This window comes from Trachemys scripta, chromosome 11 (genome assembly GCF_013100865.1).
Source record: "Trachemys scripta elegans isolate TJP31775 chromosome 11, CAS_Tse_1.0, whole genome shotgun sequence".
Lineage (NCBI taxonomy): Eukaryota > Metazoa > Chordata > Testudines > Emydidae > Trachemys > Trachemys scripta.
This window is the reverse complement of record NC_048308.1, coordinates 53,050,242-53,069,242: the sequence shown is the minus strand read 5'-3', so window position 1 is coordinate 53,069,242 and position 19,001 is coordinate 53,050,242. Positions and strand designations below refer to the sequence as shown.

General features: G+C 43.6%; 1 protein-coding gene across 6 annotated transcripts in view; it reads right to left on the bottom strand.

Moving 5' to 3' along the window:
- The window catches only part of SLC39A10 (solute carrier family 39 member 10), a 134,262-nt gene that overhangs the window by 15,860 nt on the left and 99,401 nt on the right, over nucleotides 1-19,001 (bottom strand). For 5 of the 6 annotated variants that reach the window (XM_034786289.1, XM_034786285.1, XM_034786283.1 and 2 more), the window contains 5 exons: nucleotides 18,610-18,779; nucleotides 17,067-17,285; nucleotides 13,120-13,282; nucleotides 11,355-11,723; nucleotides 9,881-9,961 (listed from right to left, as the gene is read on the bottom strand). In XM_034786289.1, the coding sequence (XP_034642180.1) occupies nucleotides 9,881-9,961; nucleotides 11,355-11,723; nucleotides 13,120-13,282; nucleotides 17,067-17,285; nucleotides 18,610-18,779 (1,002 nt within the window). The remainder of the gene's footprint in view (nucleotides 1-9,880; nucleotides 9,962-11,354; nucleotides 11,724-13,119; nucleotides 13,283-17,066; nucleotides 17,286-18,609; nucleotides 18,780-19,001) is intronic. The other variant, XM_034786284.1, reaches the window with a different exon arrangement.

The following is a 19,001-nucleotide window of genomic DNA, read 5'->3' as shown; positions in this document are numbered from 1 at the left end:
GCTGATTTTTTTATGCGCATTGCGACAGAGATTAGGGTAACCCAAATGATAGTTGAAGAGTGCGATATAATGCCTGGTATTTACATCATATTTTCCAAAACTGCATTAAAGCATAATCCTTCTCCTCACTTACATCAGCATCTTTTTGCCATTGACTTTAATAAAAGTACAATCAGGCCCAGAATGAGGATTTTGGAGATTAAGAACATTTGTCAGAAGAGGTGTTGTGGCATAGTCAAATTTTATTATTCTCATTTTTAAAAGTTAAATTCAGTTTTGTTTTCTTAATAATGCAAATTCAAATAAATTACCAATTTCAGCACCGTTTAGCATTCAAAGTGTTTTTTCAGCAGTAAGCACTATTTCAAAAATTATTAGAGGACAAGACAAAATGTTCTTAAGAATATGATCTATCTAGATTTTCATAAATTTGCAGAACAACACTGGAAACTGAAATATCCTGAAGTGTTCTGATTGGTATATTTTATTAGTCACTTATTCTGGGACTAATTTCACTGATAACGATTCTCAGGTGCAAGATTACCAAATCATGCTAGAAAAAAAATGGTTACTAACCTTCTTGTAACTGTTTTTCTTCAAGATATGTTGTCACGTCCATTCCTATCAGGTGTGTGCACGATTGTCGGAAAGTTTTCCCTTAGCAGCTCCCATCAGGTTGGCCGTGGAGCCAACTGGAGTGGTGCCTTTATGGAGCTCAATATATGACCCTGCTGACCTGGCCCCACTTTCGTTCTTTCCTGCTGGCTGCTCTGTCAGAGGGGAAGGAGGGTGGGTATTGGAATGGACATGAACAACACATCTTGAAGAACAACAGTTACAAGAAGGTTAGTAACTGTTTTTTCTTCTTCGAGTGCTTGTTCACGTCAATTCCAATCAGATGACTCCCAAGGTCTACCCTGGAGGTGGGGTCGGAGTCAAGGTCCCCTTGACCTGGAGCACCGCTCTGCCGACGGCTGCATCATCTCTGGCATGATTGGTAATAGTATAGTGAGAGGTGAATGTATGCACTGATGCCCAAGTAGCTGCTCTGCAGATCTCCTGTACCGAAACTTGGGCCAGAAATGCTGCTGAAGAAGCTTGAGCTCTTGTGGAGTGTGCAGTAATAGGCGGAGCTGAGACCTTGGCCAGCTCATAGCATGTACAGATACAGTCTGTGATCCAAGACGAAATATGCTGAGAAGAGATCAGGAGTCCTTTCATCTGATCTGCAACTGCCACGAATAGTTGGTTCGATTTTCTGATAGGTTTAGTTCACTAGATGTAGAATGCCAACACCCGCCGAACATCCAGGGAATTAAGCCGTTTTCCCCAGGCACTGATGTGAGGCTTGGGATAAAAAATGAGCAGGAAGATACCTTGGGTGGTATGAAAATGAGACACCACCTCGAAAGAAAAACTGGGTGAAGTCTGAGTTGCACATTGTCCTTGTGGAAGACCGTGGAAGATGGATCAGAAGTTAGTGCCTTCAGCTCAGACACCCTCCTAGCTGATGTGATAGCGACCAGGAAGGCCATGTTCCAGGACAAACAGAGCAAAGAGCAAGTTGCCAATGGCTCAAAGGGGGGCCCCTATGAGCCTGGATAATACCGGGTTAAGGTCCCATGTGGGTACTGGCTGACGAACATGTGGGTATAACCTTTCCAGCCCCTTTAAGGAACACCCCACCATGGGATTGGTAAATACAGAACGGCCGGACACTTCCGGGTGGAAGGCTGAGATGGCCGCAAGGTGCACTTCAATAGAGGACAGTGCAAGGCTTGTTGTTTCAGGTGTAGAAGATACTCTAAGATGAGTGGAACTGATGCCTGTAAGGGAGGTGTATGATGCTCCTCACACCAGCATGTGAACCTTTTCCACTTGGCTAAATAAGTGGTCCTGGTGGATGGTTTCCTGCTGCCGAGAAGGATGTCATAAAGTTATAGACTTTAAGGCCAGAAAGGATCATTATGATCATCTAGTCTGACCTCCTGCACAACGCAGGCCACAGAATCTCACCCACCCACTCTCGCAACAAACCCCTAACCTATGTCTGAACCACGGAAGTCCTCAAATCATGGTTTAAAGACTTCAAGGTGCAGAGAATCCTCCAGCAAGTGACCCGTGCCCCACACTGCAGAGAAAGGCAAAAAAAAGCCCAGGGCCTCTGCCAATCTGCTCTGGAGGAAAATTCCTTCCCGACCCCAAATATGGCTATCAGCTAAACCCTGAGCATGTGGGCAAGACTCACCAGACACACACCCAGGAAAGAATTCTCTGTAGTAACTCAGATCCCACCCCATCTAACATCCCATCACAGCCCATTGGACATATTTACCGCTAATAGCCAAAGATCAATTAATTGCCAAAATTACGGTACCCATCATACCATCCCCTCCATAAACTTATCAAGCTTAGTCTTGAAGCAAGATGTCTTTTGCCCCCACTGCTCCCCTTGGAAGGCTGTTCCAGAATTTCACTCCTCTGATGGTTAGAAACCTTCGATTAATTTCAAGTCTAAACTTCCTGATGGCCAGTTTATATCTATTTGTTCTTATGTCCACATTGGTACTGAGTTTAAATAATTCCTCTCCCCTCCCTGGTATTTACCCCTCTGATATATTTATAGAGAGCAATCATATCTCCCCATAGCCTTCTTTTGGTTAGGCTAAACAAGCCGAGCTCTTTGAGTCTCCTTTCATAAGACATGTTTTCCATTCCTCGGATCATCCTAATAGCCCTTCTCTGTACCTGTTCCAGTTTGAATTCATCCTTTTTAAACATGGGAGACCAGATCTGCACACAGTATTCCAGATGAGGTCTCACCAGTGCATTGTATAACGGTACTAACACCTCCTTATCTCTACTGGAAACACCTCGCCTGATGCATCCCAAGACCGCATTAGCTTTTTTCACGGCCATATCACAGTGGCTGCTCATAGTCAACCTGTGATCAACCAATACCCCGAGATTCTTCTCCTCCTCTGTTACTTCCAACTGATGAGCCTCCAGATTATAACAAAAATTCTTGTTATTAATCCCTAAATGCATGACCTTTCCCTTTTCACTATTAAATTTCATCCTATTACTATTATTCCAGTTTACAAGGTCATCCAGATCTTCCTGTATGATATCCCAGTCCTTCTCTGTATTGGCAATACCTCCCAGCTTTGTGTCATCCGCAAACTTTATTAGCACATTCCCACTTTTTGTGCCAAGGTCAGTAATAAAAAGATTAAATAAGATTGGTCCCAAAACCGATCCCTGAGGAACTCCACTAGTAACCTCCCTCCAGCCTGACAGTTCACCTTTCAGTATTACCCACTGTAGTCTCCCCTTTAACCAGTTTCTTATCCACCTTTCAATTTTCATATTGATCCCCATCTTTTCCAATTTAACTAACTAATAATTCCCCATGTGCCCTGACTGGGAGTGGGGTGGTTTTCACTTAGAATTTCTAGCCCTCCGTCTGTAGAAGTCTTGTCTAGGATGAGGAGGGTAGGACTGTTGCTGCTGGGACTGGGGCTTGAAATGCTTTCGCTGGGGTATGCATCCCCAGTGACTTCATCGTTGCCCAGGAGTCCTTTAAGCTATGCAACTTAGAATCAGTCTGGTCTGAGAATAACTCTGTGCCCTCGAACGGAAGGTCCTGCAGGGTTTACTGAACTTCTGTAGGTAGCCATGCACCCCTTCTCATGGCTCGACCAGACGAAAGTGTGCGGGCGGCAGAGTCTGCCGCATCCAGGGAAGCTTGAAGGGAGGTCCTCGCCACTGATTAACCTTCTTCAATGACAGCCATAAATTTGGCTCTGGAGTCTGATAGTATAAGCTCATTAAACTTCAACATTGAGGCCCACAAGTTGAAGCTGTATCTGCTAAGGATAGCTTGTTGATTCGCTATCCTCAGCTACAGGCCCCCAGTTGAATAGCCCTTTCTACAGAATAGGTCTAATCATTTTGACTTCAGAGTTGGCTCCTGTTGCCCGTCTTTCTTTCTCATTAACTGCAGTGACCACTAGGGAACACGGCTGCGGATGAAAAAACAAGTACTCGTATCACCTGGACAGGATAAAGTACTTGCATTTGACGCCCCTGGCAGAAGGGGGAAAGGATGCGGGGATCTGCCAGAGCTTTTGCACATTGCTCTGTATGGTTTTAATCAGGGGCAGAGTGCTCTGGACAGGCCCTCCGGTGTAGGATATCGACCACAGGGTCCTCAGGTTCGATAACCTCCTCCGCCTGCAACCCCATGTTGCAGGCGATCTGCGTAGTAGGTCCTAGTGTGCCCTATGGTCTATCGGTGGAGGTCCAGAAGCTGAGACCTCTGCCACTGCCTCGTCAGGGGATGAGGATGAGGAGGCTAGGGGTGGCACAGGGTCCTCTTGTCCCTCAAGTTCTCTGGCCTCCTCCTGTTCGATATCTGGACCCTGCCTGCTCATGGGAAGTAACTGTCTCTGATCCCTTAGGGGCCGGGCAATCACTAGGTGGTTGGGGTGCTCTGGTTTCGTAGATGACCAAACGAGAGCCCCTGGAGAACGAAACCCGGGCCTGGTGATAAGCCCGGGGGTTCCAAAAGGGCCATTGCGTCTGAGGCTGCCAGTGCGGAGGCCAAGCTACAGGTGCCTCGCTCCTATGTTTGTGGGAATGGTGCTCACTGTGGCAGGAGTAGAATTATTCCGCCTCCAAGTCCAATGACTCCAATCTGAACCTGGACGACCACAGTGGCGTTGACCGGTATTGCACAGGGGATAGATGCTGATGCCCCCACACTGGGGATTGGTGCCGAGAGCTGGGCACTGGAAATCGGTGCCACTCTGTCAGTGCCGGTGATTGGTGCCATTCCAGTGGTGGTGGCGATCTCGATTGCCTGGGCGGTGCCAGGGATGAGTGTAAGGAGTCCCAAAATGCCTGCCGGTGCCTGGGCAATGGCGAGCGGTGCCAAGGAAAACGGTGCCATGCAGGAGAAGAAGAATGCTGCTTCATAGCCGGCTTCCCTCTAGATGGCGCTGGGCGTGGAGGTACAGGAGGCTAGTCCCTGACTGCCAGGGGTTGCGATGCCATCAGTTCTATGAACTCCCTGGCAGCTTTGAAAGTATCTGGGGTGGAGTTTAACTTCAATTCCTCCACCTGGAACTGCCTGCCCAGGAAGTCAGTGGGCGCCAGATTCAACGGTCCCCCCTTTGGGAGCTGAATGCTCCTTTCCTGGACACACCTTTGGGAGCTGATGCACCCAGACGCTGATACACCTTTGGCCTCAGTAAGCGGCCTCTGTTAGTTTTCTTCCACTTGTGTGGTACCAGCAAATGGGAATGGTACCGGGTAGTCTGTGGTACCGGGGAGCCATTCAGAGGGCCTCTGGACTCTTTTCTCAGTGTCATATCATGCACCAAGGCTGGAGCGCTGCATACTGATTCGGTCGGCACCGAGATCCTGCGCTCTGAGATGGGTTGAGGACGGAGAGCAGACTCCATCAAAAGCTGTTTCAGACAGAAGTCCCGCTCTTTTTTCCATCCTGGGTCGAAAGGACCTGCAGATTTTGCACCTGTCTGTTTGGTGCTCTTCCCCCAGACACTTCAGGCACACATCGTGGGGATCGCCCATTGGCATGGGCTTACTGCAGATCCCACACCGTTTAAACCCTTGGCCCCGAGGCATGCCCCAGAGCCAAGGGAAGGAAAGGGACAGGATGGAACCCCGGTCCTTAACCAAACGTATAACTCCTCTTCTATTTGCAGGACCCCATATCAAACAGGATTGACTGGTAGTGGACAAAGTATTCCTCCTTATGAGCTCTTAGCTGAATGAAATTCACAAATGCCTATCTCTGACAGAACTCTAAACTATGCTAAACTAAGAACTGAAACCTATTCTAAACTACAGAACTAACAAGCTAAGGGAAACACTTGCGAGGCAAGTGAACGCTGTTCTAACAACCGTCACAAGCGATAAGAAGGAACTGAAGGGGGGTTGGGTCGGCAGGGTCATATATTGAGTGCCATAAAGGCACTACTCCAGGGGCTCCATGGCCAACCCGACAGGTGCTGCTAAGGGAAATCTTTCTAACAACCTTGCACACAGCACGCACACATCTGATTGGAATTGACATGAATAAGCACTTGAAGAAGAATAGTATCAGAGGAGTAGCCATGTTAGTCTGAATCTGTAAAAAGTAACAGAGGGTCCTGTGGCACCTTTAAGACTAACACGAAAGCTTATGCTCCCAATACTTCTGTTAGTCTTAAAGGTGCCACAGGACCCGTGGATCTGTTACTTTTTTCGAAGAAGAATGCGAAATTTCACTTCAACCAATGCCCATAGATCACAAAAAGCCTTCTTCAGATGGAAATTAACTGACGGCTGAGCAGAAGAGGATGAAAACAGCTGGTTAAGTGATTCAATCCATCTGCTTCTAACTTTGGGCTTGTCTTCACGTGCAGCACTACAGCGGAGCCAGTGCAGCTATGCCACTGCAGTACTTTAGTGGAGACACTCCTACGCAAACCGGAGAGCTTCTCCCATTGGTGCAGTTAATCCAGAGAGGCGGTAGCTAGGTCAATGGGAAAAGTTCTCCCATCGAGACAGTGCTTGTCTATGTGAGGAGTTAGGCGAGTATAATTACATCGCCCAGGGGTGTGGATTTTTCACACCCCTGAGCGACGTAGTTATACCAATATACGCCTGTAGTGTAGACCTGGCCTTAATGTAGTCAAGTAATGGCTATAAATAACATGCATGTCTGGAAAGTACTTCAAATGGCAAACTGAAGTCACTAAGGCCTTGGCTACACTGCCGCTGTACAGCGCTGCAACTTGCTGCACTCAGGGGTGCAAAAACGGCGGCGTGACTACACTTGTGCTTCACGGCAGCGCTGGGAAGTCCCGAGTGTAGCCAAGGCCTTAGAAGAAAAGTATTTAAACTAACTTCTGCATACCTGGAATATTCAGTATATTCTTTAAAAGTAGGTCAAAAGTACTTGCTAATTTTTACCCCACCTTTTTAAGAGCGTATATAGAAGTCTCCTCTCTATATATAGTGAGCGCCACCAGAAGAAACATATCCTGATTGCAACTCTCTCAGCTTGCCTGAAACCAATTGTGAGTGATCCTTTAAAACACAGTATAGGTCCTTTGCCCTCCACTTCCATCAGAACTGGGTCTCTAAGAGGAGGCGCCCTACAGTGATAGATCAGCCAACCATTACCTTGCACCTAGAGAAAACTTCTCCAGCCTCCTGGACAGGAAGCAGAACACCTGTCATATTCGGAGGTTGTCGCTGAGTTTGGCAAACAGACAAAACTAAGTAAATGCACAAAAATGACTGTCAACTGTTTAGACCTAGGCTGAGTTTAGCTAGACCATCCAAGTGATTCAGTGCCATTCAGTGAACCCCAGCAGAATACAGGACTCAGTCAAATCCAAACCAAACATGGAAATGTGTTATAAAAATGATTGTCTCCTCTTGTTCTCCACTAATGTTGCTCCGGAACCCTACAGTGCAGAACACTAAATCATTGGTTTCCTGCCTCTCTTTCCGATGAAATGCAAAACCCATGGTCCTGACCATGTGGAGTAAAATCTCACAGTTGTGTCTCTCAAGAGTGGAGGTGTGTCATAACTATAAAGGGAAGGGTAACAGCCCTCCTGTGTACAATACTATAAAATCCCTCCTGGCCAGAGACTCCAAAATCCTTTTACCTGTAAAGAGTTAAGAAGCTCAGGTAACCTGGCTGACATCTGACCCAAAGGACCAATAAGGGGACAAGATACTTTCAAATCTTGGTGGAGGGAAGGCTTTTGTTTGTGCTCTTTGTTTTGGGGGTTGTTCACTCTTGGGACTGAGAGGGACCAGACATCAATCCAGGCTCTCCAAATCTTTCTGAACAAGTCTCTCATATTTCAAACTTGTAAGTAAACAGCCAGGCAAGGCATGTTAGTTTTTATCTTTGTTTTCTCAACTTGTAAATGTATCTTTTGCTAGAGTGTTTATCTCTGTTTGCTGTAACTTTGAACCTAAGGCTAGAGGGAATTCCTCGGGGCTCTTTAAGTTTGATTACCCTGCAACGTTATTTTCCATCCTCATTTTACAGAGATGATTTTTAACTTTTTCTTTAATTAAAAGCCTTCTTTTTAAGAACCTGATTGATTTTTCCTTGTTTTTAAGATCCAAGGGGGTTGGATCTTGATCCACCAGGAGTTGGTGGGAGAAAGGAGGGGGATGGTTAATTTCTCCTTGTTTTAAGATTCAAGGGGTTTGGATCTGTATTCACCAGGGAATTAGTGAAGAGTCTCTCAAGGCTACCCAGGGAAGGGAATTAGCATTTTGGGAGTGGTGGCAGCGGACCAGATCTAAGCTGGTAGTTAAGCTTAGAAGTTTTCATGCAGGCCCCCACATTTGTACCCTAAAGTTCAAAGTGGGGAAGCAGCCTTGACAAGGCGTTAAATGAATTCCATTATCCTGAACAAATTCTAACTCCAATAACATACATTCCAATTCCTTAAATTCCCCAGCAGTTTCACTTCTTGTCCTAAACTGTTGTGTGTAGCATTGTTGTCCAATACTAAAAACTTCTGAAATACCCCATCTATAATCTTATCTGTCTCAGAGAAATGGTGGCAGGCTAAATCTGTATTTTACTTCTATAGTGCTTTTCATCCAAGGATCTCTAAAAGCTTTAGAAGTATTTTGTGGCTTTATTCCTCTCTTGGAAGGGCACAAACAGGCCCCAGCTAGGTCCTCTCCGGGTAATAACAGACATTAGTTGGATGAGTCATTCATGATATGATTGTTTGAAACACTAGAAGTGACCTCTACTACTAAAGTATGGTGTATTGGAGACAGCAAGAACAGAGAGCAAAGACAAAAGGATCATTTTGAAGAGAGAAAACCTGCCAACATTCTTTTAATCCCGGTATGATCATTTTATCCTTTCCCCCAGTCTTAAAAATCTTTAGAAATGAAACCATGGCCTCAGATAATAGTGCCTCAAAAGATCTTCCAGGGGATGGAGAAGACTGCAAACGGCAGAGCTGTAATTCAGCAAGGGAAAATTGTCAAGGAGAAGTGGGATTGTAACATATCACTACCCACTAAACTGTGAAAAAACATCTGTAAAACAGCAATGCTAATGCTAGCCTTAAAGAATAATTGCTTTAAAAATTCTCTTAGTGCCAATGGATTTCAGTTACATATACCTGCCTGGAAGCCCTAATTTGCAAGGAAGCAAAATATTCTCCCATACTTGGTCTACTATGAATTGTATAGACCCTGATAATCCATACCCACCCCCAACCAGGGCACATGCCAAAACAGCAGCAAGATAGCTGCATCTTAAAAAGTCATGTTCATAAAGTTTTCCTTCTTGCCTATGCAATTTTTTCTCTAATATCACATATGCAATGTGATGCAGCACTCCTCTTTTATTTGCAAGACCCCATATCAAACAGGGTTGACTGGTAGTGAACACAGTATTACTCCTTATGAGCTCTTAGCTGAATGAAATTCAGATGCCTATCCCTGACAGAACAATAAGGTCACAAGTGCGTAACCAACCGTGTACTCAAATGTATTCAGTAAGAACATTCTAATAACATGCGTTCTGACAGTTTCACATGCAGAATGGATGGTATACTGATGACGCTAGATTCCTACTAAAATACAGACTAATGTTCTGATTATACACATTGAATAAATGGCATAGTATAATCATGTTCTGTATGTGAGTTTCTTCTGGTGTAAATGGTCACCCTAATGGTTTTCATATTGCATTTTGTTTACCCTCATTACTATTGTGATAACCCCTGGATATATTTTTCATATAGTAGCTTTTCATTCAATGTCAAAGAGACCAAAAACAACCACATTTGAAGTTTACAGAATTAATTACCTAATTCATGGGGAAGCTCATGACAAAACACTGCTACAGATGTACTAATTCCTCCTGTCAATCCGGCACTAAAAGCTGCTCCTGGAAAAATAAGATGCAAATCATGGTATTTTAATTTTATTGACTATGTTAAACAACAATTGATAGATAGGTAATGTACAGAGTTCCCTCTGCAGAGATTCCAATATTTTTCAGCATACATGTGAAATATTCAGAACAGTGGACTTTCTACTTCCAAAGACACTGGTAAGATCTGGGTGAATCTGGATGGATGATGCTATAACAGAACCCAAAATGCCACAAAAGCTGCTTACTTCTGTTCCAATTTCTCTCTCTAGAGGATTGTCTACGCTACAAAATTAGGTTTCTTAAGTTAGGTCGACCTACAGCCACCACAGCAATTAAATCAACTATTAGCGTCCACACTACCTTCCTTCCGCTGGTGGTGTGCGTTCTCACCGGAAGCGCTTACACCGACTGAAGTGGAGCATTGTGGGGCACTGAGAGCCAGAGTGTGGCACCGATAGCCACGGGGGCTTACAGCTAGAGCCCCACCCCCGGGCTGAGCCCAGCATGGGGCTCAATTTCACAGCAGGGAGCCTACCAGGAACGAAACTGACATTCTTGTCAGTTTTACAGCTGCTATTATTTCACATTTCCTCTCCGGCTCCGGCTGTCAGTGTGGCACTGGGCTCACAGCTGGCGCCCCCGGCCTCAGGGCTGACAGCAGGAGCCAGAGACAAATGTGAAACAATAGCAGCTGTGAAGCTGACAAGAATGTCAATTTCATTCCTGGTAGGCTCCCTGCTGTGAAACTGAGCCCTGTGTGGGGCTCACAGCTCAGGCTGTCAGCTGCAGGGCAGGGGGGGGATTCCAGCTGTGAGCCTGGCACCCATCTGACAGCTCAGGCTCTCAGCTTCAGGGCGGGGGTGGGGGCACACAGACCCAGCTATCAGGACACTGAGTTGCCCTAACTACATCGACCTAAATACTATGCCTCTTGGAGAGGTGGAGTTATTAAGTCAATGTAATGGGCAATTTACATCGTTGGGAGTACCACTGTAATGTAGAAACTGACAAGAATCCGCTATGGTTTTTCAATTTGGCTATACATTTAATTTGAGCCTTTATTATGGTGTTTTAAAAAGTTTCCATGCAGCTTGCAGGCATTTCACTTTTATGACTGTACCTTTTAATTGCCATTTAGCTAGCTTCCTCATTTCTGTGTAGTTCCCCTTTCTGAAATTAGCATAGACAAGGCTTGCACCATAGCTGCTGGCATTTTTAAACACCAAGGTTCTTAGACCTGCTCTGCGCAAGAGTAAACAAAATGCTAGTGGCCACCTGGAGCCTCGTCTGTACTAGTCCTCCTGATATTACTGTCACCCACAGAACTTTACCAATGGGAAATGTTACCAAAATTACCTATGGTAGGTACAGCCATAGAGAATATGCTCAACCCTTTTTTACTTACCTATCGCTAAACCATCGCTAAAATTGTGGATGCCATCTCCCATAATTACCATCCAAGCTATATTAGCAATTCCAGTATCTTTCAGGTCCTTTCCAGAATGGCAGTGACCATGGGAATGATGGGAATGTTTGTGATGCCAGTGATGGTTGTGTTTCCTAGCTATTTTATCCCCTCCATGGTTGTCATCATACTCTGTATCATGAAGATCATGGTCGTGAACAGAGTGAGAAACGTCATTGTAAGTATGGTGCATGTGGTTTCCATCTTCTACAGACAGAAAGTTTTTAGGAGGGGATTCCAACTGGCCATCTAGATCAGTTAGTTCAGTTTCATTAAATCGATCTTCAGATACAACTGAGTCATCGGCACCTGTATTAAAGCCAGAGAAAGAGACACGATGCATTATTTCTTAAGTAAGAAACCACCAGCAAGCATGCCATTGCATATCAATGTTTTCAGATATTCAACTGCTTTGCTAAAACACAAGAAGAAAACATAGAAGCCTATTAAACATTCCAACACTTCCCAAGCTAAAGATCATTGTATCCGCATGCAGCTGGAGTAACAAAGAATTCTCTTTTTTGCTCTGTTTACTGTGGAATGTTTGCAGGTCATGCAGAAATCTCAAATGCAATACAACTGCTCTGCACAATAAGTCATCTGCAGTACACAGAGCCACTTTCAGCCTGACCTAGCTTGTACCTGATAATTTGCTACTGACATATTTAGACAAAGCTCATGTTTCAGCAGAGTTAAAAGCAGAAAAAAAAATGTCAAGAATACAATAATAAAATCTCTTACAGGCCAAAGACTGAGGACAAAGTGCACTGAAAACTTTACATGGTTATTTCGGTATGTATGCGCACACACAGGTAATCTAACCAGCACTGGAGTGCAGCAACCTCTGTGTCTGAACATGGCACTCTTTAAAGTTATTTGTACTGCACCTTTCTTATATGTGCTTGTTTCACAACGTAGTAGATCAGTGTGATTAGTTTTATAGGAGTGCCAGAACTAATTTTACTTGGAAGCCACAATGACAACAAAGAACAAGGAAAAAGGTGAATCAAATGCTGGGAAGTATTTAGCATGTTCCAGGTGAAATAAGTTTGCTGGTGTCAACGCAGGTCGAAGTGATAAAATGATCTAGCTGAGAGAGAGGGGTTTCAGGAATGATAAATATAATAAGGGTTATTTCACACTGGCCAAGAAGATAACCTATTATTTCAAAATCAAAGTTAAGCAACTCTTAAATGTTCTTTGACATTTTCTTAAATCAGTTTATGCAGATAGACAAAATTACTGGACAAACAGTTTCTCACACATTATTTTGAGACTATTTCAAGAGAAGGATCTTAATCTAAGTGGGATGATCCTTACAATGACAATGGTATTGCAATTCAAAAAGCTGTATTGTTTTGTTTTTTATTATGGGGGAGATTTACTGGATGGTTTCAGCACTCTGCCAATTAAGTGAAAAGAATATTTTATTTTTCCTTAGAAGCCAAATTCCCATCTTCTATTAAAGGAAAGGAAAGCCACCTAACACACCAAAGCTCTCATAACAGAGAGTGTTTCAGTGCTTCTATAACTATAGCTGGGGCTTGCAGTCTTACATGAGGACAGTTGATTAGGTAATACTAGTCTTATTAACAAAGATTTACAGAAAGGAAGTGCTAATATCCAAAACCATAGGTTACATGCAGTGACGCTCTTTTTTTTGAGTCTCAAACGTCAAGGACAAATTCTCAACATTAATGTCTACCTGCCAGAGGTTTGAGCTGAAGCCAGTCAGCATTTGGCCTATTATTCAGTTTGTGTTCTGAAAGCTTCCTTCCAATTGGTGATTCTTCAGTCTTCTGTTTTTTCTTGCACCACTTCTGGTTAGACTGAAACAGATAACTGTCAGTGCCTAGTTTGTAACAAAACTGAAAGGAAAGGAAGATTCACTGAAGTTTTGTCATACATATCACTTTAATATTCAGTAAGATTATCTTTTGATGTGGATTTTAGAACTACAGAATTTCAGATATTCATGAAGATCATCACTGATACAGATTATGGGAATTTTCAGCTATAGACCATAGACCTACATAATCAAATAATGTATAATTTCCTAAATTAGCACAATTCATACACAGAATACATCATCAATGCCTGTTGTATTAGCCAAGAGACACTTCCCATACAGAACTGTTATATTTGTTTAATTTGTTCAAGTTTAAAATCTGCATTTAATTGCTCCCTTCCTGTTTGGTGTGCTTTATGACCAAGACTACAGGCTGGGACCACAGGTTTTCCACACCAATTTGGAGGATTTAATTCATTAATCTTAGTGAAGATATATGTAAATCCATGCACCCTATATTCACAGCCTATACACAATTGTAATAATCTTTGTACAAAATACACCTTGTGAAGTATCACTTGAAAACTAATAACTTGCTGGTCCATAATATTTTGAAATGTGTGTTGCAACATTATATATAAAGTTATGAACAGAAGATGAAACTATGATGGAAATGTGTTTACCAGACAAGTCTGGGGAGGGGTAAACCTGTTTCTCAAAGACAAAAGACAAGCTGATGCCTCTAGCCAGGTGTCAAAGTTTACTGACAATCACCTATCAAGTGGCCATTCTTTGGCAAGGAAGGGGAGCAGGAACAGATCAACCAGCATTTTAGAAGACAACATGGAAAGGACAGTTACCTGCTCCGTAACTGGCGTTCTTCGAGATGTGTTGCTCAGGTGTATTCCACTATATGGGTGCGTGCTCACCACGTGCACCGATGCCAGAAGTTTTTCCCTTAGCAGTACCCGTAGTGGGGGAGCACCGCTGTGACCCCTGGAGTGGCGCCAATATATCGCGCCATAAAGGGGGCTGTGTGCTCCCTCCACCCTCAGTTCCTTCTTGCCAGACAACTCCGACAGAGGGGAAGGAGGGCGGGACATGGAATACACCTGAGCAACACATCTCGAAGAACGCCAGTTATGGAACAGGTAACTGTCCTTTCCTCTTCGAGTGATTGCTCATGTGTATTCCACTATAGGTGACTCCAAGCTATCCCTGATGGAGGCGGGTAAGAGTTTATGTGTAAAGTTTAAGGGTTGCCCGGGCGGAGCACCGCCCTACCAAACCCAGCGTCATCCCTTGTTTGGGAGACGATCGCACAGTGCGATGAAAAAGTGTGGACAGAGGACCACGTAGCAGCCCTACAGATGTCCTGAATAGGGACACGAGCCACACAGGCCGCTGATGAGGCCTGGGCTCTCGTCCAATGAGCCTTCACAATAGGAGGCGGGGGAACCCCTGCCAGGTCGTAACAGGTGCGAATGCGTGAGGTGATCCAGTTGGAGATCCGCTGTGTGGAAACCGGTCGTCCCCTCATGTGCTCGGCCGAAGCAATAAAGAGCTGGGGGGACTTCCTAAATGGCCTGGCTCTGTCCAGATAAAAGGCCAGCGCTCTGCGCACGTCTAACATGTGCAGGCAGCGTTCCTCATTGGAGGAATGGGGCTTAGGACAGAGGATCGGGAGGAAAATATCCTGGTCCATACGAAAAGTCAAGACTACCTTCGGCAAAAAGGCACGGCGAGAGTGGAGCTGAACCTTGTCCTTATGGAAGACCGTATACGGCGGTTCAGAGGTCAGGGCCCTGAGCTCCGAGATCTGACGGACTGAGATGATAGCCACTAAGAACGCCACCTTCCACGACGAGTGGGACCACGAACACGTGGCTAATGGCTCAAAGGGAGGCCCTGTGAGGCGGGAGAGCACTAGGTTCAGGTCCCAGAGCGGAACCGGGGATCTGGCGTAAGGGAATGCCCGATCTAACCCTTTCAGAAACCGAGCTGTCATGTGATGCGAAAACACCGACAGGCCCTGCACCGGGGGATGGAAAGCCGAAATGGCCGCCAGGTGCACCCTGATGGAGGAGGGTGTCAGCCCTTGGGTCTTAAGGGACAGGAAGTAATCAAGGACCAGCTGGATAGACGCAGAAGAGGGAGAGGAACCTCTATCCCTCGCCCACATAGAGAGCATGCACACCTATAGTGGAATACACATGAGCAATCACTCGAAGAAGAACCTCTTTCACCACGAGACTCCATGTCTCCGTCCGCACAGCAGGCAGGAACTTGATCTAAGGGTAATGCTCAAGAATATCCATTTCAAGGGGTTACTGAACTACAAAGGTGAAGGGCAAAAACACCCCAAGTATTCTCTCTTTCTATCTCTCTCTCTCTCTTTCACTTCAGACGACAAAGAAACCAGCCCTTAAGACTTTGAGAGCAGATCCTGACTTGAGAATTTGGTAAGCTATGTTGCTGAGAACATGTGGTAAGAATTTTACCTTGAACCAAGTCTAGTTTGTTAAGTTTCAGTGATTAGGAAGTGTTTTATCTTTATTTCTCTTGTAACCATTTCTAACTTCAATGTCTTATACCTGTACTCACTTAAAAATCTGTATCTTTGCAGTTAAATAAACTTGTTTTATTCTTTAATCAAAACTAATTCAGTGTTGTGTTTAAATTGAATTGTTTGGTAACTCCAATTAAAGCAGCAAACCTTTACCCTGATCCCTTACAGGCCATGGACCTCTAATATCTGTCCAGGAAAAAACTGGGCAGTGCAGAATACATGTTTTTGGGGAAAATCCAGGACTTGGAGCACATTGGGATCATCCTGGAGATAGTGATCAAGGCTGCTGGAAGCCAGAGTGTGGCTGGTGTGTAGCTGACAGGCTGCTGGGGTCAGAATTACTGGACCAGGGCTGTAGCTATACACAGACAAACTGTTTGTGAGAGGCCCATGTTGGAAGCTACAGCCACAAAGAATTGTGAGGAACCCAAGGTTGCAGGGCAGGTAGTGTCACAACCCCTTCAGTATATTCCACTTACATCCCCTTCTGCCATATTTTCTCAGAAATGCCTTTCATGTGAAAAAGCACTATGAGAGGAAACCATATCCTTTTTAGATAAAGAGTGTTATAGAAAGAGTGCTAGTCAAGTTTTAAATGTAAGATCTGTAATTCTTGATATTTTATTATGGAGAGAAATTCCTAATGATTCAGAGGCCTTGTAAATGGATTCATAATTTTGTACACCATCATGTTATGGTCAGGCAAGTCATTACCAGATTAACTGAATACACTACAAGGAGTACAGCTCCCTCAGCTGAATGTGTCAGTAATATCTCTTCTTAAAAAAAGACAGCCTGTCACTTAAGTCAGCCTATTTACCTAGGTACAGATCTGACCCCTATTACTGTAGTATCTGAATGTTCCATATACTTCAGTTCACATTTTCACAAGTAGATCACCCAATTCTGGAACAACATGCGGTGATCCTTATTTGCTTAAGCACTCCTCAGCCATCATCTTGGCTAGTGCTAGTCTATTATGACTGTTATGTGCAGGAGACAATTCAAGATATTCACATCTTGTGAATGAGAACAGAGTCATTTACAGCTGGAAAAGCAATCCCCTATAGTAAAGGGCCCAGTCAAGTTTTTCACATGCTACCAACTAGAATGAAAATAGGTGAGTAACAGCTAATAGTTTTTACAAAACATTCAAACTGCACCATGAAGAGTGCTTTCCAAGTAGAGTATTTAAGAATTTATCTAAGAAAATCTTTGGGTTTTTTATAGGATGCAATTTGACCAAGTATTATCTTAAATGACGGCATGCAGAATGAGAAAAAGTAGCACATACCTTTTGTTTGTTGTAGTGCTTAAACATTCTTATACAGTGCTCAATGATGAACAAAAGATAAATGCCGGCAACAGCTACGAGCCCTTTCAATACTGCATCGTATTTTTCCAGAAAGCTTTCATTTCCTGTTCCATGCCCATGGGAATGTCCATGAGAATGCCTGTGTTCGTGAATATGACCGTGGTCCTCGTGGTGACTGTGGTTATGGCCTCCTTGCGACTATTAGGAAAGAGGAAAAAAAAAGCCACACTGTGAATTTGCAATTTCACTAAACTGGAGTGACTTCAGGTCCATGACGTGTGATGTGCTGCTAAAAAAAATATACTACCAAAAACCCATTAAAAAAAAATGAAGTCTCTTTCCTTCAGAAAAGGTCCATCAAATATACACCTCTACCCTGATATAATGCTGTCCTTGGGAGCCAAAAAAATCTTACTACGTTATAGGTGAAACCACGTTATATCGAAATTGCTTTGATCCACCAGAGTGCGCAGCCCCGCCCCTCCGGAGCACTGCTTTACCGCATTATATCGGAATTCGTGTTATATCGGGTCGCGTTATATCGGGGTAGAGGTGTAGTAATTATTTCACTGAAAGACCTGCCTTCAATGGCTATCAATAGAAACATTCCCCCAGAGAGGTTTCAGGCAGTTAGAAGGACAGACTTCAGCTCCTTTGTACCACTCAGGTGTGAAGCAAACTAATTGTAAATGAGAATCTGACCCTGCTCATTAACTAAGCTAAAAATAACCAGTTAACATACAAAAGTCGATTATCCTTACAGTTCCTGCATCGTTAGCAGCAATAACAATCCAACAACTTTAACTCTAACTCAAAACACATTCCCAAACTCTTATCAACACATGCATCCCTAGAACATGTATATCATGGATTATGCAAAGTAAACAATAAGTGAACTTTATAGTCTAGGCCAAAAGAATTATGCCCAAAGAAGTTCATAGAATATATTCCCTCCATTTTCTCCCTTCAAATAAATGTCAATATCCTGCAACTCATTAAAACCCCATCTTCCTTGGATTTATGAGCAATTTCCTGGTAATACTTACGTTTTCTACAGTATATAAACCCAAACAAAATAAGGATGGGGCACAGTTTATAACAAAAAAGATCCAAAACCAGGTTTACATCCTTGTTACTAAAAGCACACACAAAAAATATTCAGTTGGAAACTGGTAGCTTGTGACCCACCCTCATGAGTTTTCAAACCAGAATCCTCCTGAATTACCTTTTCAAAATTTCTGAAAACAGAAGTTCCAAGAGGAAACACAAAAATAGGAGCTACAACATTTACCATGTGTATTGAAAAATTCAGCATACTCTTGATACTTCAGTAGTTTTAACACTCCCATGTTTTTTAAGAAACACACAGAGGTCAAATTAACTTAAAGAAATGCTGCTTTAAAATTTCCTTTACAGTCTCAATCTACAGCACAATCAATGAGCATAACAAATAATCAGTGTTGATGTTGAATAGTCCTCTGGGAATTTTAAAACCTGTGTGTGGGAGTGCAATGGTACTTACATGTGGCAACAGATGGAGTAGTGCATCTCCACTCAGTGTTCCAACGGCCAGAGCAACCAGGAAGGTTAGAAGGAATTTGAAGCACCCTTGGTTAATGATAGGTATCAAGATCACGCCTAACAAGGAGAGCAGGCTAATGACAGTGATAGAAATGATACCACAAAGCCAGGCTGTAGGAGGGAAAAAATTAATACAGAATGGTTTATCAACAGAACATGAAGAAAACTCCTATAAGTGATGAATGACATTCTATTAACTGATAAGAAGGTGACCTGTCAACCTAAATTGTGCCTTTATAAACGTCCAAAATACTTAAAAATGTAAGATGTAAGCCCATAGAGAAACATTATAGTTAAGCATCTATCACTATTTCTCATTACAAACTCAAGTTT